Source organism: Silurus meridionalis, chromosome 29, assembly GCF_014805685.1.
Source record: "Silurus meridionalis isolate SWU-2019-XX chromosome 29, ASM1480568v1, whole genome shotgun sequence".
Taxonomy (NCBI): domain Eukaryota; kingdom Metazoa; phylum Chordata; class Actinopteri; order Siluriformes; family Siluridae; genus Silurus; species Silurus meridionalis.
In genome coordinates, this window is record NC_060912.1 from 9,146,343 (window position 1) to 9,168,657 (window position 22,315).

At 37.8% G+C, this 22,315-nt stretch overlaps 2 protein-coding genes across 3 annotated transcripts in view; both read right to left on the reverse strand.

Annotated features, from left to right (window-relative positions):
• Positions 1-137: 137 nt before the first annotated feature.
• Positions 138-17,703, reverse strand: col28a1a (collagen, type XXVIII, alpha 1a). 2 transcript variants are annotated; one of them, XM_046844291.1, is made up of 34 exons: positions 17,615-17,703; positions 13,688-13,819; positions 12,238-12,794; positions 11,914-11,934; positions 11,777-11,836; positions 11,170-11,223; positions 11,049-11,093; positions 10,935-10,961; positions 9,781-9,825; positions 9,650-9,694; positions 8,685-8,738; positions 8,478-8,546; positions 8,334-8,402; positions 7,996-8,064; positions 7,650-7,718; positions 7,101-7,169; positions 6,896-6,964; positions 6,514-6,582; positions 6,101-6,172; positions 5,690-5,758; positions 5,260-5,331; positions 5,033-5,101; positions 4,780-4,848; positions 4,624-4,692; positions 4,337-4,405; positions 4,192-4,260; positions 3,969-4,106; positions 3,644-3,724; positions 3,505-3,540; positions 2,898-2,934; positions 1,988-2,536; positions 1,740-1,834; positions 1,362-1,569; positions 138-565 (listed from the first exon to the last, which is right to left on the reverse strand). In XM_046844291.1, exons 2-34 carry the CDS (start codon positions 13,800-13,802, stop codon positions 393-395), a joined length of 3,381 nt encoding a protein of 1,126 aa, XP_046700247.1. In that variant the 5' UTR covers positions 13,803-13,819; positions 17,615-17,703; the 3' UTR covers positions 138-392. The 2 variants fall into 2 exon arrangements, with proteins under 2 accessions (XP_046700247.1, XP_046700248.1); XM_046844292.1 differs by lacking the exon at positions 17,615-17,703 and adding an exon at positions 15,110-15,178.
• A 3,816-nt stretch (positions 17,704-21,519) lies between these two features.
• The window catches only part of rpa3 (replication protein A3), a 2,684-nt gene continuing 1,888 nt past the window's right edge, over positions 21,520-22,315 (reverse strand). The window contains exon 4 of the mRNA XM_046844445.1: positions 21,520-21,735. Within this exon, the coding sequence (XP_046700401.1) occupies positions 21,668-21,735 (68 nt within the window). The 3' untranslated portion in view covers positions 21,520-21,667. The remainder of the gene's footprint in view (positions 21,736-22,315) is intronic.

The following is a 22,315-nucleotide window of genomic DNA, read 5'->3' on the forward strand; positions in this document are numbered from 1 at the left end:
GAGAGAGAGAGAGAGAGAGAGCCCAAGCAGGTGCTAATAAGCAACTTCATGTTGCTAAAAAAGGACAACAATTATACTCTGTTGCTCGAATAAATAAAAAAAATGTTAGTTGGAAAAACGTTTTGAGGACTTAAACACTGGTTTATTATGTTAACAAAAAAAAAAGACAAAAAAGTGCAGAGGATCATCACATGACTACACTGATGTGTTACTTCTTGTGTATTAACTCCAAATCACTAAAAAACACTATACATTTCCTAAGCAAATCTAACAATTTGTTAATTTGTATTTACAGTTCTTAAAAATAATTTTTCCTTTACAGTTCAACCAGAGAAAATGTTTCATATTTTCCCATTTCTTGTATTAAATCCGATAAGGTTTTCAGAGGCATGTCACGTTTTCACACAAGCGTCCACGCAGCTCTGGTGTGTATCGAAGCGGTTATTGTTACCGTTGCAACCACCGTACCAGAACTGCGCACAGGCGTTAGCCAAACGATCGTAGTACCACTTCACCTCGTAGCTCCTGCACGGCCCGGGGTCCAGACCCTCGGTACAGCCAACAGCTGCAAACACACATGTACTGTACTGTATTTCTGACATGCTTCAGCAGCAAATACGTCATGTGATATAAATGAGTTTCCAGTGCTGTGAAAAAGTATTACTTTCTTTCTTATCTGTTTCAGATCACGATCATTTTGTCGATCTTTTAGCGTGGATCACTTCATCAGACACGTTCTATTGAAGTGATTTTTAGATTCAACAGTTCTGTATAGACTATAATCACACTCTTGGTGTCACCCAAATGATGAAGGTTCTCCTTTTGAGTCTGGTTCCTCTTAAGGTTTCTTCCTCATAACCTCTAAGGTAGTTTTTCCGGGTCACAGTCGCCACGGCTGCTCATCAGGGATAAATACACATCGTTCAACTTAACTCTTAACTCTGTAAAGCTGCTTTGAGACAATGTCTGTTGTGAAAAGCTCTATAGAAATAAACTTGACTAAAACAATCTGGTTATTCACAATTAACACCTGATTTAGCAAGGGGCAATTACTTTTTTACATTGGGTCACAGGTTTGGACAGCATTTTTCCTCTAATAAATGAAATGATCACAGCATTTCGTATTTACTCTGGATATCTTTGGGTAATATTAACATTTGCTTGGTGACCTAAATGATTTGTGTGACAAATATGCAGATAAATAATCAGGAAAGGGGGCAAATACTTTATCACAGCACTGTATATAGAGTATACAATAATTCATGCCATTTATGTAATTTACATTCATTCAAACGTATTACTTAATAGTGATGTAGAACAAAGAACTGTACATCACTGAAACAAGTAGTGTATGAGTGTACCTGCTCCTTGGAATGGTGGAGGGTGAATCTGTGAAGGTGAGCTGACCTCGGGGTCAAACAGGACATTTGCAGGAGGTCGTTGTCTCGCCGCGGGTACGGCAGGAGGCTGGAGACTTTTCCCTGCCGTAAAATCATTCGCATCATCTTCGGGTGCTGGCGTTTCATCCGTTTCTGGAACGGGGGTGCTAAAGCCTACTGGAGCTTCAGGCTGGACAGAAAGAGGGAATGTGATATTAGAATCATTGACAAGAGTCAAAAACTTTATGTAGTAATAAACTAAGAGACATGAACCACATTCGGAAACATCATTTGCTTGTTTCGTTGATCATTGATGATATTGATGTGAAATGCAGTGAATTATGGAAAAATTCCTCTCACCACATTTCCAGCTGGGAAACTAATGATCTTGTTTGAGCTGAAAACCGAATCGTCGTCCAGCTCACAGATCCGACTCAGTATTTTACTCTCCAAGCCTGTGAAAAAGCAGAAACATTACTGTGTGTGATTTTATTAGATTTTTCCCTATTAATTTTCCCTAAATTATATGAATAATAAATGTTAAATATTATATATAATATAGTATAAAAACAAACATTGTGCAAATCATTTAAAAATGCTCTACATACTGGACAAGCTCATGAAGTCAGGAATAAGGAAGACGTGCTCTTCATCTGAAGCGATGGACTTCATCTCTCTCTGAAACTGGGTGTAACCTGATTCAGTGCCATTTATTACGCCAATTACAAACATCTCGATCTCGGCCGTGTGCGCTTCTTCTGCGGCAACCTCCAGACGCACCGCATCCCGTCTGTCAGCCTGTCCGTCTGTAAGCAACAGTGCCACCTTCCTCACACCGTGCCGCGAGGCCTGGAATAACCGCGTGGCACCGCGGATTGCACTTCCGGTAAACGTACCCTCACCCAGATAGGGCATGTTGCGTACAGCCACTTTAATGCTGGTGAGGTCGATCAGCTGCTGAAGACTGACCACCACCATGTGGACATGACTATACAATACGACTCCGACACGTGTGGCTTCACGGCTCACAGCCACGCGGTCTATCAGGGCGTTCAGAAAGTCCTTTGTAAGCTCGAAGTTCTCAGGCCCGACACTTTCAGAGCTGTCGATTATGAAAACAAGCTCCAGGGGACTCTCGCTGCACCTCAGGCCACAACCTGGAGACCAGGAAAAATCTTTTTTTTTTTATCATAATACACTACATACAACTAACAAAATGAGCACCAATCTCCACAAGCACACTCCAAAATCTAAACTAAACATCTTCCCAGGAGAGTGAAGGATATTATAACAGCTAGTGGTGAGTAAATGTGGGCGGTTTAAACAACATATATAAATCTTATAGTCAGGTGTCACTTTATAGTCTTGGTTGATGTAGACCTCCACAGGCAAGGGTTTTTTAATCACATTAAGATCAAGAAAAAAACGACAGAAGAACAACTGTAACTAAGAAACAAATCACCCTCCCAAAACAAATAATCAAATATATTTTATTATCAAATGGGCAAGTTGTATTACCACACATTTCTCTGATTATCTTGATCACTTGCTCTCTCTGTTGAAGAAATGAAAGGCATTAGTGTAATCATTTTAAGCACACACACACACACATATTACATACATGAGGTGGCATCAAAAAGTTTGAAGACTAGCTCTGTTTACCAGAAAGTACTACATTTACACACCATCACCTTTAAAATGCACAGCAATACAGCACTTCCAGCGTTCCTGCCACTGGAATATGTCCTGTAAGTCTATTTTTTCGAATGGTGTCAAACAGGGACCTCCTGCTATTAATGCTGAATCTCTGCAATGGTGTCAAAAAGCGACCTTTGTCCGCAAGAGCCAAATCTGGCGAGTAGGGTGGGCGCAGAAGTCAGATCATGTTGTTTCCAGTTAGAAATCCACATGTGAGAGAGCTCGGTGACAGACCGTGGTCAGAATAGCACCGCTATTGCACAGCTCCTGATGTACACAGGAAATCTTTTTGCACACTGACTTATGAATGAAGATTGGTGCTCCCTGTGACTGTGCATGCAGCTGTGTGCTGCCATCTGTTGGCGTGTTACAAAACTAGTCTCCAACCTTTTTGATACCACCTCGTATAAGTAAGCTTTGCACTTACAGAGAGACCAGGACCTCCTTTCTGACCAGGTTTTCCCTACAATAAAAATATTTCATGACTATGACTCATGACAAACAAATGGAGAGACAGTTTTCACTAAATTAGTTTATTATTCTATTGAAAGCATTGGTGAGGATACCGCTGCTCCTAGTTGCCCAGGTGCACCGAAATCTCCGCTGTCTCCTTTTCTCCCACGCTCACCACGTAGACCTCTGTCACCCTGGAACCAGAGCATATTCAATTTTATATCAAATATATTTTCTCCATTACTCTAATGTTGATATTAAGACTTTATTACTAACCAACACAAGAAACAACCCTGTCTGGGTCAATAAGTATTAATCTTGTGCACAAAAATGCAGAAATCTCATCTTGCTATTCCTTTTTATTTACCTGCCATCTATACAAATCAAAACAACTTGCTTCATTATTTTACAATACAATAAATTCTGAGTTTCCAGCACCTTATTTCCTGGAAGACCTTCTCCTGTGAAGCCTCTGGGGCCTGGTATTCCCTGGAACCCTGGCTCTCCTTTTGTACCCTGAATGCCTTCACCAGGTGGGCCTGGAGGACCGGGAGGACCTGGATGACCAGTCACACCCTATAAGTAAACACAAGATGACACTTGAACAGAAGAATCTCTTTGTTTCCTATACTCGTCTACGTAAAATTAGCTAAAAGCTTACCTTTGGTCCTGTAAGTCCTATCCCAGTTGGTCCGGGTGGACCAGGAACCCCAGGTGAACCTCTCTCCCCCTATCAATGCAGAACTGTCATTAGCTTTACACAAACAAAGGACATATGCACATTTTTCCAATAAATATAACATGACCTTAGGTCCTGGTAGTCCGGGTCCTTCTGGTCCAATATCTCCTGGTACTCCAGGCAATCCAGGAAGTCCCTTATTTAAGGATGAAGAAATTTATCTATTACCACCATATTATAGTTGCTTGTTTAAAAAACATTTTGGCACTGAAACTGTGCTTTTGCTAATTGCGATTGGTTCAGTTTTGTATATGAACTCCACACATGAACTTTGTATGAACTCCACAGTATCACTGGCTTTAGTTTTCAACCAGTTATTCAATAAACATCTACACATACTGTAAACATACACACCTGATGCCCAGGGTAACCTTCTCCCTTCAGCCCCTGTAGTCCTGCTTGTCCAGGTGATCCTCTGTCACCCTAAAAATGATGCAAGAACATCTATACCTCAAACATACTGCAGATAGGACTATTTTTTTACATGGTTCATATCAAAAATCATATCACCTTTCGCCCTGTGATTCCAACTCCTGGCTCTCCGATCACCCCCTGAGGACCCACAGGCCCAGGCTCACCCTGATAAAAATACAAAACACAGAAATTCAATATGTCACCACATTATTCACAGACTCACACCAAAACAATTCTCTTTTCTTGGCTCTGTGTAAAAATATCATCTATGCTAATGAAGATGTAACAACAGGATGGTTGCTTTTTTGCTTAGGTGCTTCATAATTTTTGTGCATTGATATTTATTTACCTTTGGACCAGTATATCCAAAACCCACCGGCCCAGGCATCCCCAACATCCCAGGACTACCCGGTTCTCCCTAAAATAATGAACCAATGTTTATCCACGGACGTCTATTAATACATCGTTGATACTGTTACCACTACGAAGTTGATTATTTTCCAACAACGTCACATCACATGGCAATTTGTCAGTGATTACATTTTATTATGTATTAAAGAATGAATCAAAATTTACCTTTGCCCCAGATGGTCCTGCAGGTCCTGGAGATCCTGGAAGACCACGAATCCCTCGGTCACCTTGATCGCCCTTCAGTGGCATCATACATATTACGTCATTTATATCACAGTTTATAATCACAAGCTCCAGGGATATCTGTGCAATGAGTCTGTATCAAGTTTAATGTATAGCAGTTTTCCGATATAGCAAAAGTTTAATTATTTCACCTTAGCATTTCTTTTATGGTATAACAAGATTGTAGATATTTAGACTACACAAAACTTAGCATAAATATAGCAAATATAGCGTAAACCCCAAATTTTCAATTAACAGCATACCACAGACAGATCAGTGCATAATTATACAAATACAGTCTCACAGTATATTATGATAATTTTTTTGACAATTAAATATTAAACAAAATAAAAAAATATATATGATGATTTACCTTTTCTCCTGGAATCCCTTTTCCTGGTGCACCGTCAGGACCTTGCAGACCTGGTAAACCTTTCTCGCCCTAATGTTCCACATGCGCCGATAAACCAAGAGGAACAACAACAGCAACACAACAAAAAGCTTACATTGTTGTTTATTGACACTTCTAAACAGTTTCATCCAAAAATTCACTTTTTCAATTGGTCTCTTGCATATAACTTACTACACTATGGATATATTGCTGTACTCAGCTTTTTTCAAGCTGATAGATAAGCGCTTATACACAGTGATGGGACAGTTGTTATTGAAAAACAATCAAGGATACTCCAGAAAAAATCTGGCAACCTCAAGTTTTCAGTTTTGAATTCAGCTTCTTGGATTCAATCTGTTCTTGTTGCACTTATGTCCAAAAAATGAACCTCACCTTGGGTCCCACAGCTCCATCTTCTCCTGGGATACCAGGAATTCCCGGCACTCCAACTGATCCCGGCTCCCCCTGGAACATATATAATACACTGTACACAGGCATTATATTTTAGGTCACTGTTACATGTCAGGGATGCACATCCACAAGTATAGTTTTTATCAATGGCCATTTCCTTGGAGATTAGCAAATGCTGGTTGCCAAAGAAAGATGAGTAATTGAGTATAAAAGCATTGTCTCAGGTGCAGGTGTCCTTGTGTCCTGTCTTTTAAATAACAGGATCCCTGTATTATTCCTGTATTATACGTCATCATTTATTATAAATTATGGTTTAGAAGTATTTAATGTATATTGTTATTAATCTACTTCATTATACATTGTTGTCAAGACAAAGAGGGGTGATTATATGGTACTTTTGGTCCAGGTTCTCCTGCGCCTCTTTCTCCTTGAAGTCCGTGTTTACCAGGAAAGCCCTGATCCCCCTGTCAACACAATCAACATTTAAATTGTACTTTTATTATTGGAGGATGTTTATGGATGTGGTGTGGAAAGACATGCAGGTGGTTGGTTTGAAAGAGGTAGATGCAGAGCATAGGGTGATATCAAGACAGTTGATCTGCTGTGGGGATCTATAACAGGAGCAGGTGTAAGGAGAAGAAGAAGAAGAAGAAGAGGGGCGGACAGACAGACAGATCTCTTAAAGCTCCTTGTGATACACACCCTTGTTTCCCCTCCTACCTTTCCTACTTCCTTGAAGAGAATAACAGTGTATAATGCACTGTTTGTGACACTCACCTTTGGACCTACAATGCCCAGACCAGGAGTTCCTCTAATGCCCGGTGGCCCGAGTGGCCCTTGTTCACCCTGTATAAAAAAAAATAATAATAAAATGGGTGGGTAGGTCGGTAGGTGGATGGATGGGTGGGTAGGTGGATGGATGGGTGGGTAGGTGGATGGATGGGTGGGTGAGTCGGATTTAGGTAGGTAAATTATAAAGTGCCTTTTCTCCCTGAATCCCAGCTCCAGGGAATCCAATCAGTCCCGGTGGTCCTGGATCTCCAGCGTTCCCCTACAGAAACAGAGAGTTTACAATATCAATGAGAGAATGTCTTTCACGTTTTTAAAGCCCCCTTTTGTGGATGATGGTGTGTATACAAGAAACAAAATTAGAAACACAATGCAAATAAAAAACTGGATCATTATCTAGGACTGTAAAGCCATTTTAGCCAATTTTCACAAAATGACGTGATCATAATATGATAATTTTTTAAGCATTATAAAAAATGAACAATGTAAAAATATATAATGCATTAAACACCCAAATGGCTCAATTTTTTGTATTTAAATGTCAAATGAATTGCAAAATCCAATGAACAGATGTTTCACATCATAAGCTTTTTGCACCTTTTTTTAATTCCAAAAGAAAAAAAAAAAAAAAGATTTTAAATGTAGTTAACTTACAACCACAAGCACGACTATTGACCTGGACTGAAAAATAAAAGCTGATATGTGAACACTTTAAATATTTTAAATAATTAAAATGTTTCACCTTTTCACCTTTGATGCCTATCCCTTGGGGCCCGGGTACACCTTTCGGACCCTGAAAGCCTCTGTCCCCCTGAAACCAAAGTCAGATAGATGATTTTTACTATAGAGTTCAATGGAGACTACCAATGGAGAGGTGTCATTGACACAATGATAGATTGTCTTATAAGATACAGTATAATACATTTTTATTGCATTTATGATGAAAATAAAATCTAATTATGATTACTGATAAACAATTTACTCCAAACGTGGACAATTTAGAGTATAAATAAAAACCTGGAGGATAATACTGAGGCAGACACTAAGGGTTAAAAGAGACCTCAGCTTGTGTGTAATTGATTACATACCTTAGGTCCTGGTAAACCCTCGCCTGGAAAACCCTGGTTACCTGGCAGTCCTGGTGGTCCAGGTGTTCCCTTCACAAAACAAGGAAGGACATTGTTATTGTGGGAACTTTGAAATATCACCACATGTTCTGTCAGGATGGAAGCCGTCTACCCGACTACTGCAACATTTGTAGTGGTAGGAACATGTGTACATGTGTAACTATGTTGAGAAACATTACAATAACGTTCTAAAGGAAACCTTTATTAAAGTAGATGCTGGGATGCATGTTAGTCATATAAAAACTGTTGAATACAATATAATAACAGTAAAAAATAATATTGTTGCTTGTGTAGCTTACTGGTGGTCCTGGCTCTCCTATTCCAACAGGTCCAGTAGGGCCCAGTCTGCCCTGGTATCCCTGATCTCCCTAAGAAATATAGTGTATCTTAATCATGATGCTGCTGTACACAACATTATAGTGCCAGTTGAATTGTTTGCTAACCTTTGGACCAGGAATGCCAATCCCCTGGTCTCCTGGTGGGCCAGAAGCTCCAGGAGGTCCTCGTTCACCCTGGTGAAAAAAATTTGTTACATAATTATAATAAAATTCTGTTGTTCTGTTCTGTTCTATTCGGTTCTGTTCTGTTCGGTTATGTTATAATATTTATAATAAAATGATCCTTACAGTGGAGAAAGTATATTTACTCACTTTCGGTCCAGCAGGACCTGGTGAACCGTGATCTCCGGGACCACCAATGAGACCCTGAAAACACACACACACACACACACACACACACACACACAACCACACACAACCACACACACAAATCTCTAATACACCTAAGCCATATAGAAAATTGTAGTGAAATATAATATTTAAATATAAACATAAATGAAATTCCCTGTGCGCATTTGTGTGTGTGTGTGTGTGTGTGTGTGTGTGTGTGTAAGTGAATAGAATTGGCCCACAAATTTATTTATTTTTTTATAATTTTTCGATGAGTTGTGTGTGAGGTTTAATGTGTTTACACTACACAGGCTTTTAAAGAGGAATGAGTTCTGTGTGTGTGTGTGTGTGTGTGTGTGTGTGTGTGTGTGTGTGTGTGTGTGTGTGTGTGTGTGTGTGTTAATCCTTGTAGATAAACTCTATCACCAGACTGGAACAATTAAAAGAACAACAGACTTGACAGTGTGATTCACTGCTACATCGCTGTTAGGATCACGACTAATCCTGGGATCACATTCCATAAGTGCAGAGACAGGAGAGCTGATTGGGTCATTTTTAGACATGTGTGTTTGTGTGTGTGTGTGTGTGTGTGTGTGTGTGTGTGTGTGTGTGTAGGTGTGCTTGTGTGTCGCTGTTTCTCTTCATGATTCTACAGAGTTACAAGTAACACACACACTTCCTAATGCTTGTGTTGCAGTAATACCACCAGCTGTTGTCGCTTAGCCTGGTTCCTTGATAAATTTGGTAAATGGTCTTGTAAATTCTAACAAAACACTTTGGTATGTGGGGGAAAAGAAAATTAAATGTTAAATTATTGATTGATTGATTAATTGATTGTATTTATCAACATCAATCTGTTTTTACAAAAGCTATAACTTTTTATTGTTCCTTTTTTTTTACTATGCATTTTAATCATATTTGACTTGATCTAAAAACTTGAGGATCACCTGCTCTCCTGGAGGTCCATGTCGTCCCGGTGGTCCTTCTGCACCCTGTGGAAATAAAACAAGTACCAAAAATTCAACCTCTAACAGGCTGGGTGTGAACCAGCGATACAAAAATTATCCACAAAACTTACTTGCTCTCCTTTCAGCCCTGCTGCACCGCACTCGCCTCTCTCACCCTTTAGCAGGGGGCAAATAAAAGAGAGGAAATCAGAGGTGTTAAACTCTATCTTAACGGATCACTGGACTACTCTTGAGATGCTCGTGTTGTGTTTAGGGTTAGTCCAAATAACTTTCAGTGTGACTGATTGATTGATTTGATTGTTTTTCATTGAAAGACATAAACCTCTAAATAAGGTTACCTTCATATAAAGTACCTTCATGTAAAGTTTTGTTAGCCAGTTTAAAAGCTCACAGAAAGGCAACAGTCACTGAAATAGCTACACTTCACAAACATGGTGATCAGAAAAGCATCTCTAAATGCACGAAACACATTAAACATTTTTCAGTACAATAGGTTCCACTAGAACAGGAAGCTGAGGTTACAGATTGGAGAATTGGCACCTGATCTGCAGAATGCAGACAAAGCATTTGGCATCAACCGGACAAATCTGTGGACCCAATAAGCCTTGTGTTAAGAGTTCAGGCTGGTGCTGGAAGTCAAACGGTTTGGGGAACAATTTCATGGCACACATTGATAGAGTCCCTTAATAGCTATTAAACATTGTTTGAATGCCAAAGCCTATCTGAGTACTGGTTTTATAGAGATATATGGAATTTTTTTCCATAAATTATTATTTCGTTTTGTTATTGGTTAATATTTGGTCATGTCTCTCTCAGAGAAGGTTTGCCTTCTTGCAATATTTTTTTTTTGCTTGTGTATGTGTCACACTGTATATGTAGTCTTGTTCTGTAGTGTCTAAATCTGTCTATTTCCTGCACTGAGATTCTTCCTACAACAAGACTTAAGAAACTTCTAGAGATCTTTGTCCAGTCCTCCAGGTTTTCAGCTGGATACAAATACAAAGACTCAAAAGATTGAACAACCTTTCAGATTCAATTTCAAAGATTTTCAGAACTTTGATTGGTGTTTCAGAAAAAAGTTCTGTGTTTTTCTGCCTCGGCATCCAACCAACAAAGGCCAAAGTGTAACCTCATGGCAGAGGTTTGGGGTCTACCACTACAAATGTAGCTCCATAAGACACTAATCTCTCAGGAAATGCTGTGTGTGACATATCTGATAACCAAAGCCACATTCCATTAATAAAAAGGTGATAAATAAATGTACCTTTTCACCTCTTACTCCTGGTCTTCCCTGTAATGAGAACAGCAAACAGCATAATGATTATATAAACACTCAAAAATGCTAAAAGAATCATTAATAATGGTTCTAATGTGATACCTCACGGCCTTCTATTCCCGGTCGCCCGTTTAAGCCAGGTGCCCCCTGTATTATGGAGGAAACTGATTAGCATAATCTAGGAAAATAAATAAACAAATAAATATATAAGATGGGCACTTACTCTAGATCCTTTGGAACCAGGAAGGCCAGGTTGTCCTGGGTTTCCTGGTTTTCCCTTAAATTCAGAAGGAATGATATAATGAAAAATCATAATTCTTTAAGATAAAAAAGTTTGCTTTTATAGAAAAAATTATGAACAACGGCATGGGGTGAAGCAACCTGACGCAAAGTATTGTTACTTTTACTACTTATTCTCTAATTACAGAACATTCCTGAAGGACATTCTTTTAATTTCTTCCAATTTGCTGACAATACATTATCCACATTGAGAAATGCCATTAAAACAAAGTCCTGTTATAAGTTTTATCCTAACAAGTGCATTAAATCAAACCAATGATTTGCCACGCAGCCAAAACTATTGTAGGATCTACTGTTTAGTAAATGAATTAAAAAATTTCTGCCCAATCAGAATTGAGAATTCAGTATACTGTGGTATAAGTATGTACATGTATTTCCCTACTGTATAATATCAGTTCTACTGCAATATAGAAAGAATGATCTGGCTTGAGTGGATTCAACTTGAGTAGCCAGAAAGATTCAAGGTCAAGCAACTTGAGATGATGATGATGATGATGGTGATGATGATGATAAATGGTGTGTCTCCTCACCGGGTTTCCTGCAGGACCCATCTCTCCTTTATCACACAAACAGTATTTGGGCTGCGGACACTGAAACCAAGAAAAACTGCCATCAGTAGTAATGAATGAGAATCAAAAGCACATATTTTCTTTAGATTAGTACTTACTTCTGTGTTAACCACCATGCTCTAGAACAAACATAAAAAAACACCAAAGAATTATATTATTGACAAATAAAAAGCTGAGCTCAGCTTTTTACACATTGCAATCATGATATCTGAAGAAAATATCTTGCAGGTTTCCAGATTTGTTTTGAGATCTCATGATCAGAATAAGGGATTAAGAATCAGAAATAGAAAGAGCTTTATTGCCAAGTATGTTTGAACTTACAAGTAAAAAAAAATTCCTAATGCAATTGTTCATACTTCTGTTTTGACAGTATTTTCAAAACTATGTGTTTCCTTGTAATTTCATAAAAAAAAGCCACTAACCAACTCTCTGAAAAGCCTCTCGTCAAGATGATCATCCTCGAGGCTGAAAAGGTGCTGATGTGGTGGAGGGCTGGCGATGGACCTCAACCTGGTGTCACTTAGCACATCTCGCGTCAAGCCAATGACGAAAATGTGTATATTGTTGTTCTTTGCTTCGGCTGCAGCAGCAACGGCGCTCGGGCTGCGTGGATGATCCACTCCGTCTGTCATTAACAGGGCGATACGGACACTACTGTCCGTCGTCTCCTGAGTAAAAAGCTGTGTGGCATTCGAGATGGCGTAGGCCAAATACGTGCCATGACCGATGTGGACCATGGACGACACTCGGCTTTGGAAGACGTCCACATCCTGCCATCCTTGGAAGTTGTGTTCCACTGAGACACTGCTGCTGTATTGCAACACAGCCAGACGTAGACGTAGCCGCCAGCCAGGAGCGTCCAACAAAGACAACCTGGTGCTGAATCGCTTAACGAAGCTGCACTGCTTCTCGAATAGAAGAGCCTTGGATTTCTCAGAGCTGTCCACCAGGAAGGCTACCTCCACTGGACAAATCAGAGCTAAAACAGAAAACGTAAAAAATGGATTAAAAAATGCTGGCCTTTAAAAATCTATTAAATAGACACAAACTAGAATTATGCACTACATAATACTCATACAACTGAGCAGCTATAAGGTTAAGGGCATTGCTCAGGGGCCATGGAGTAGCAGTAGCTAGGATTAAAAGACTTTTGGATCCAAAGTCTGATGCCTTCAACACTAAGCTACCATCTTCCTCATAAAGATAAATACACAATTGTATAGAACGTCTTTGTTTCCCCTCAGTGGGACTAAAATGCCTGAACCTGTTCTGATGCTGATGAGGCTGTGCACAAACCGAGCTTCATGAATGCCATGGTGTTGAAAGGTTGGACTGAAAGAACTTGAGTCTCATGCACATCCAATACCTGATCTTCTCAACCCTCTCACTGAACACCTTTGGAAAGAACTGGAACCCTGGCTGAACCCCAGACCTCTTCACCTCATATTAGTACCTGACCTCACTAATGCTCTTGTCTCCGAAATGACCCAAAATCCCCACAGACACACTCCAAAATCTAGTGGAAATCCTTACGATTGGATCTTATTGTAACAGCAATGGGGGAATCAATTCAGAATGGAATGCACAGGTTAGTTTATTTAACCCTTTTATGAGTGTATCATTTCTTTGCAACTGATCCAGAATGCAGCTACATGACTTAATTTAAAGCTTCCTAAGTTCTCCCACAACACCCGATTCCTACGCCCCCTCTATAGGCTTTGTGTAGTTGTTCACACCAGATGCTCAACCTTCAATCTTTAAAGCAGCCTTCAAATAATATCAAAAGACCTGTGTCACCCAGCAGAACTTAAGGTAGCACAAAAAAAAACCCCATTGTTTTTCTAACTATATTAGAAATGCAAAAGTCATTACCTTTTGTTTCGTTTCGGACCACTAGACTATTTACTTTTTGTCTGCTTCTTCGTCGACTCAGACCTTTCCCAGAGAAGACCAGCAGCAGCACACACAGCACCAAGACACACTTCATCCTGCATGTGGACACACCTGCAATATACAGACCAGGCAACATTTATGCATTCATTCGTTCAATCATTTATTTATTCATTCATTAATCCTTAGTGCCTACCTTTTCTATACCAATCAATAATAACCTTCTTGCCAACCACAAGTTCTTCAAGTTATAGTGCATTGGTGTAAAGTGTTTATGTGTAATTCGTTAGTGTACTTTAGAAATTTTGGGGTATTTTCTAGTTTTACCAAGTATCAAAGACATAAGCAACTTGTACTCTCTACTCAACTACATTTATAATTCAATAGATGTACTTTTTACCTCCATTACATTTTAATTGACGACCGTTACCAATTACATTTTGCACCTCTGTTGAGGAACATCTGCTGCTCTGCTGGGTTTATTTTTATTCCAAAAAGAACTAGAATAAATTCCAAAGACTTTAAGAACCAGCTTTTGTTGAATAAAAACATTGAGAGTGAGAAATCTGAATATCTGGTTTTTATTTGATCTAAAATTATTTATTTTATTTGTTTATTGAATACTAATGTAATTCTTCTACTTTGTGGCATTATATTGTAATTTTATATCTTAATTGAAGACCTTTATTTTTTTTTATAATGATTGCTTTTCTACTTTGTCTTTTTTTTTCACCAACGTTTGATCTTTGTTTCATTCTAGCGTGTTGAAAAGGATATTTGTTGAACTTGTTTAATGCAGTGTTGAGGTGTACACATTGATTTGTATTTCAAACCTCAGAAATCGAAAGTTTTTGTTTTTTCACTAACACGTGTCTTGTGGTTGAGGACGAGTGCATCTTTGAGCTTACTTTCAATATGAATAGTACTCAAGTACTATATTAAAAAAAAGACTTTTACTCAAGTCATATTGGAATTGGTGACTTTTTGTAAAGGGAAGGTTTGCTGTAAGGTATCTACACTTTTACCCAAGTATGATTTTATGTTAGTCTTTACACCTTGGTTATGCTAGAATGCCAAACAATCCCAAAATGCCCTGGAATGCATTCATGCTTTATTCAATCCCCAAGTCCTAATCAGTAAAATACCTTTGCATACACACCACCTTTACTTTAATGTATGTCGTAGTGCTGTAGTGGTGTGTATTTCACTCAGAACATACAGCTTGATAAAAGCACTACAACTATTAATACACCCTGTAGGTGTAAAGAGTTTATACAGTGTAGGAGTCCATCGATTTTATTAAAAAAAACAGCAATTTTTTAATTTATTTTAAAACCATAAAAAGCACTATTTTAGATATTTAAAAACAAAAGAATGTTCTTATAAGATTTATAAAACACTCACCTTAGTTGTCCAGGATGATTTTCTTTAAAAAAAGGAAGATCCGGTGGGGATCTCGGTGTGCATGGTGCGCTCCTCACAGTGTGTGTGTGTGTGTGTGTGTGTGTGTGTGTGTGTGTCATGTTCAGTTTTCTATGAGTGTGTGTACAGTATTGACTGTCCTCTACTGGTGTACTTCATTTATCAATCACTACTGCATAGCAGGTGGCAAAGCAAATACACAAAACAAATTATATAAATTTTTTTCGGCTTTGTTTAGTCAAACCATAGCACGAGTTTAAATACCAGCCACAACAAGGCACCGCTTCTGGGTCTTTAAACAAGGCCCTTAATTCTGCTCAGTTGTATGAATGAGATAAATATAATAAGATAAATAAGCCACTCTAGATAAGGGCATCTGCCAAATGCTCTAATTTGTTTATTCTAGGTGGTTTAGAAGTAGAGATGTGGAGTACCATATTAAAATTAACACTGTTATTAGCCTAGTACATGCACTACAGCCAGACTTGCTGAAATCAACACCTTGTGATGGAACAGAATTAATCTGTTGTGTTGTGGTGCAAGTTGAAATACACTGAAATGTATACTGTAAATGACATGATGTATAATTGTGATACTTAACATCATAAAATCTACAGTTCTACAGTTGTATTTCATATCATAGAGGTTCTAATATTTTTCTTATAATTACTAATCATTTGATCATTTTTAATAAAGTGCTTGTCTACATAGTATGCAATACGCTTCTAATTCCATCCAGACAATCTGGGAGAAAAGAAATGGAGTTTTTAAGTACATCCATCATGCTGAATGACAAATCACCTGGTGGCAATAAAGATTGTGATAGAAGATATGAATCTTCAATAAAGGAGTGCTATTTTTTCTGATAAAAAGATCCCGTGGTAAATGAGGTGCCATCTGCAGTGTAAGTAAACAACAATTTGAGTTTGTTGAGTGCCTGGGAGTGGGTTAACAACACGGCGTGAGTCGGGTTCCTGTTGTTTCTTATGGTAATGGACTATAGTGTGTTTCTAAAAGGAGAGACAAAAAGTGGCCTGAAGCCAGACAGCTGCCAAATTGCAGGTCCAGACCTGGTGGAGGTGCCAGCTCTCAGAATCTTTATCACATTTGTCATCATAAATTATAACTTAATTACATACCTTTTCTAATTTTCTCTAAGAAATGTGTTAGCGTACATGGTATATTTTGGGGGCCAAGCACAAAAACGTTCACAGGAAAGTTTAGCTATAATTTAAGGATTTAAGAGTGATTTGTAGTTTAATTCATGATGTGAATGGTTTGACAATGGACAGTAGTGTAATTTTCGAGAAAGATGTCTAGATGAAACAATGGGTGGAAAAGGTGGGATTGCTGTTGTAGCTACTACCGTAACGTTTCATGTTGTCTGTTATTACTTTGGTGATTGTTTGTGGTTGCTATTGCTCTTACATAGCCCCAAGATGTTGGGTACTGAAGATACCGACTAAGATGTGTGTCAGTGTGGACGGTTATGTAAAAGTTATGAAGAGATTCTCTATTTAAATGCATTGCAGAGAGATACCCACACACGGAAATTGAAGGTTGAACACAAATGGTAAAAGGTATAAGCATTTTAAGCATGTTATTGTAACTTTTGACCATTTGATGGTGTTGCCTTTAAATTATTTTTTTTTTCATGGTTAAGTTCTGTAACAGTTCTGAGATAGAGGTGTTGCACATGTTAGGTACACAGGTTCAAAAGTTATGCCCATAATAAGGACAAATAGGACCAAATTTCACCTAATGGTGGAGTAAAGTGTTGGCAGCACTTGGACAAAATTTGGTCAGAATGCTTTTTAGAACCTTTTCAATTAGTATACCAAATTTTACAACTTTTTAACAGACAGTTTTACGGACTGCAGTAGACACAAGCCAAAAGATGCAGAAAAATTATATTGAGAGGTAAAACTATAATGCCTATAAATTTTTCGAGTTTGTAAAATAAAAATGAGTTATATTCAGTGGCACATAAAAGGCATAATTTGTTTTGTAATAAAATTATATATATATATATATATATATATATATATATATATATATATATATATATATATATATATATTTATGTATTCGTATGTTATTAAAAATAAATTATACATGCTACACTGCTTTTCATAGTAATCATACACTGATATACTTATTTCAGAATCATTTTATTGCATGTTTAATATTTTTATGAAAAGTTTATGATTATTAGAATTATTTGGTCTGAGTACTTCTTCTTCTTATTTGCATTTAAAACATGACTTCTTAAGTTTAATGTTTATTTAATACAATCATTATTCCTCATTTAAAGGAAGTGTAACACTAATTCTGAAAGGTCCTGTACATGTAATTTGTAAATACATTTTAAATATTTCTATATATTTTTAAGGAAGATTGATTTGCTCCTTACTATTTTACTCTCTGGCATGTTTAACAATGTTCAAAGTTGTGAGATTTATGTTAAATGAAACTTCAAACCCTTACAGCTCCTTGGAGTAACAGCCTCAGGAAGTAAAACTGTTGAGATCGCTTTCCATGTGTGTTTTCGCCTTCGCAACTCTGAACTGCTGAACCTCGAGAGATTCAGTTTGCTGGAGGGGAATGTACATGCGGCTGTTTTGTATCTGAGGTATGGAATTTATGGAGAATCTGAGTCTTTACCATGTCACTTTCTCAAAAACCATTTTAGCTGGAAGAAATAAAAAAAAAGAGTGAAGAGATGACAGGTGGAGCAAAATACTGCTGTGTTTGGGTCCTGACCTCTGGTGATGGAATGAGCTTTCAGATTTTCTTTAAAGAGTCATCTCCATTATTTCTCTGTCAGGCAGGTGATATACACAATTTGATAAGCTTTATTTTATAACTGTTGTGAATAAATTTAAACTGCATTGTCTGAGTAAATTAGTACTTTAATTCAATGTGTTTGTACTAATTTGACTCAAAAAAATCTATGTATTCTTAATTAGATTCAATAAATATTTACTTTGATTCGGTACATTTGGGCTCTTATGCAAAAATTTGTGATTTTATTTATGGAATACATTGAAATACTATGAAAAGGCATTTGCATTGCTCTTTTCCAGCAAGACATATGTTTATCTCATTTATACAACTGAAAAGCAGCTTGGTGGTGCTGGGATTCAAACATACAGTGGACTTTACACATGCAAATTTTAATAAACTACAAACCAAAAACTGGCTCCTCACTAAGATCTCATTAAGTAATAAAATTCTGTTGAAGACTTGAATTAGTTTCCTAGTATCACCCTATAATTTTCGTCACCCGATTTTTTCCTAAACCTGATCACCTTCCTTGCTGATGAAAAGCATCTCCATGACACGATGCTACCACCACCATGCTTTACTGTTGTGTTTTCAGAGTCTCAATTATGTATTTTTTAACAAAATCCCAGCATGTTGTGGTTGCAATCATGCAAACAGCTTCTCCTAAAGTAATTGTAGATTTCTCCTTCAGAGTTAGCCTAGCGCTTTCTCAATTACCTGGCCTCCTTTATAGAGGTGTTTTTACTTTAATAAATAGTGTAATGCTTGTGTCATAAAATCCCAATTAATCATTGACCGTTAAAACCAGTCTTCTTTTCATGAATGAATTATTTTGATAAAATCTTAAAGAAACCTAAGCAAATAGAAATAAAAACCGATGTACCACTCAGCTTTATGATGTAAATATAGCTGACATGTTCGTTGTATGAGGGGAGTAAATTATCTGTTGGACTTTTTCCCTTTAGGGAAAGGTTTCAAGTTTACTTTCTAAACGGACGTTTTAACGAGGTGACATTTTTAGTGTTCAGAAGAATGATATATGGTGCTAAGGTGTTATGTTGGTTATAAAAGCAGCACTCGGTCACTCATTGATGCAATCGGGGCTGTTAACATTTCTACAGTAACCAGTGGTGGACGAAGTAAACACTTGAGTAAAAGTACAAAAGTATTTGCTTTTAAATGTACTTTAGTATCCAAAGTACGACGTATCTATTATGTTCCTATTATCATTTGATTGATATCTATTAAAATGATCACAAGCCCAAAACCTTCTTTTCAATCACTTACAAAAAAAAAAAAAAATGCACAGATGAAGCCACGTGTGTTGTGGAGTTTGATTCAGGAGTTTCTTCATCATTTATTCTTCTCTAAATGTTCTGCTTGTTGTTAAACTGTATGTTGGTGATCAGTAGATACACCAAGCGCCAATCAAAATAAGTTCTAAACAGAGCGTGTGCTTGACCCTGATTGGTGGTTTGCTGCGTGTTTAACAATTAAGTGGAAAATCAGGATAAAGCCAATGCAGAAGGAAAATGAAGCTCGGGTATGCTGTGGAAATCAGAGTCTATTTACTTTACAGACTTTATAGTCTTTGGGATAAAATGGTGGCTTTTAGTTCATCATTCTAACATGTTTTATGTTGCCATCTACAGGCAGCTTTACGGTAGTGTTATAATAATAATAATAATAATAATAATAAGTTTAATTTATATAGCGCCTTTCCCAAGCTCAAGGACGCTTTACAGGATACAATATTTCAAGGCAGATGAAATATAATGAACATAAACATATTCGTCGGACATTTGCCCAGGACGAAGGATCACATGCAGCTGCATGAGTTAATAACAGAGACAACACAGACACAAAAACATACAGAACAAGAGAAAGAACACTACATAGTACATGAAACATACACCACATTTCAGGAAATTTAAGGACTCCTAACACATATGCATTGACTGATAGTGGAGGTTGAAAAGGTGGGTCTTAAGCCTTGATTTAAATTCAGTCAAAGTGGTGATGGTTCTGAGTGCAATTGGTAGGGAGTTCCATAGTATTGGAGCAATGACAGAAAAGGATCTGCCACCTCCAGAAGATAGACGGTATCTAGGAACCCATAGAAGTTAAGAATTTGAAGACCGGAGTGATCGTGAAGGAACACAGGATGAGAGAAGATCAGAAAGATAGGGGGGAGAAAGAGCATTTAGTGCCTTATAAGTGAGCAGTATGATTTTATATTTTATGCGAGATGAGACTGGAAGCCAGTGAAGATCAAATAATATAGGGGTAATGTGGGCAGATTTTTTATTGGAGGTTAACATTCTGGCAGCCGAGTTTTGTATGTACTGTAAACGTGAGATTGAGTGAGCTGATAAACCAGAGAAGAGTGAATTGCAGTAGTCGAGACGGGACGTAATCAGAGCATGCACTAATATTTCTGCATCATTTCTGCAGATAAAAGGTCGAAGTTTGACAATGCGTTGCAGGTAAAAAAAAAAAACATTTTAGAGAGGCTGCGAATATGGGCATCAAAGGATAGTGAGGGGTCGAGTATAATACCTAAATTTCTAACAGTAGCTGAGGGGAAAATCGTAGTAGCATCCAGATCAAGACTAAAGTCCACAGAGTTGTTTTTTATTAGAGATGGGGGACCAGTTATCAGAATGTCGGTTTTACCCAGATTCAAGCTAAGAAAATTTGAGTGTAGCCATTGTTTTAACTCGCTAACACAAGAGGAGAGTGAGGATTTTACATTAGCAGAATCTGGTTGACAAGCAGTATATAACTGAATATCATCAGCATAACAATGATAACTAAAACCATGTCTACGAATGATGTTGCCAAGTGGCTGAATGTACAGAATGAATAGTAGTGGGCCAAGAACAGAGCCCTGTGGGACACCCTGTTTAAGTAAGACAGTAGGAGATTTGGAGTTATAATTTCTAATGCATTTTATACAAGTTTCTGCTGTTCAGAAAATGGTAATATCAATAAATAGTAAATAATGGAGGATTAGTGACCTCCTATTTTAAACTCCAAAAAATTGTGTTTTAAGCTTATGACATATTGGTGAATGTTTCAGAACATGTTGCACATTAAACAAGTTACGTTTACATTTATGGCATGTGGCAGAAGCTCTTTTCCAGAGCGAATTATACATACAGCTGAGCACCTGTGGGGTTAGGGGCCTTGCTAAGGGGCTCAGGAGTGACAGCTTGATGTGCCTGGGATTTGAACATACGACCTTCAGATCCAAAGTCTTAACCAGCCTTAACCATTAAGCTACCACCTCATTTACACAACTGGAACAAAAGCGGATTAGTAATAGAGGATTTGCATGAAAATGATGGAGAGACTCACAGTTAAGTCACTGTAATGTACATACTGTGAATAAAGAGGAGAGTCAGTTCGAATCAGTAAATCTTTACTTTCATTCAGGGATTTTGTACCATAGATCCTTAATTTCTAGGAAACTTGACTCTAATTTTAGTGAAGTTCTCCTCTGATGTCTCTGAAGACATCCTGTGGTGCCTTAATTTAATAGAAAAATCACTACACACACACACACACACACACACACACACACACACACACACACACACACCTCTGTAACCAATTTTTATTTCTTTTTATCTAAAAAATGAAAAGCTTTTCGCTCTGAACTGCTTTCAATTATTTACAAGGAAAAGAAAACTACATACAAAATAAGAGAAGGAGGAGGAGAACAAATGGACAGAGGTATAGTGCAGCATTTTACTTGAAGGGGTAAAATTGCGGGAAATCGTTAATGACTTTCAGGGCCTCGTTGTACAGCTCCAAATCTACAGAGAAAGAGAGAGAGAGAGAGAGAGAGAGAGAGAGAGAGAGAGAGAGAGAGAGGGAGGAGAGAGAAAAACAGCAGACATTTATTCACAAAATCTTACACTTCTGCATCAAAAACAGATTTACAAAGAATTTTTAGGGTATTTATATATTATTACAGAGCAGAAGGTCGACTGATTCATTGGTTTAGCTGATTTTGCGGTACCGATGGTTGATTGCTGGAACTATTGGCAAAAATCCATACCGATAGTTTTTCCGGGCTACGTTGTAGACACGCATTGTTTCTCTGATTTGGAGGATTGTTAAATGCAGGCCCTTTAATTTCCACGTGAGTTTACCGTTGTTCTAGTTATAGCTGTTTCCCTATTTATTGCTATTAGTTTACAGCACAGAAAACATCCTGAAGCAGCTCCTATCATGGCTTGGACTGGGACTAAAACTTCATTTCGTTGTAACCTGTTCAATGACAATAAAGAACTATCAACTATACAGCACAAGAGCGACCTCTAGAGGCGAATCTAAATAAATCGATTTAATTCCTTTTGTTTGGAACTGTTTTTTTGTTTATTTGAAGTGTTA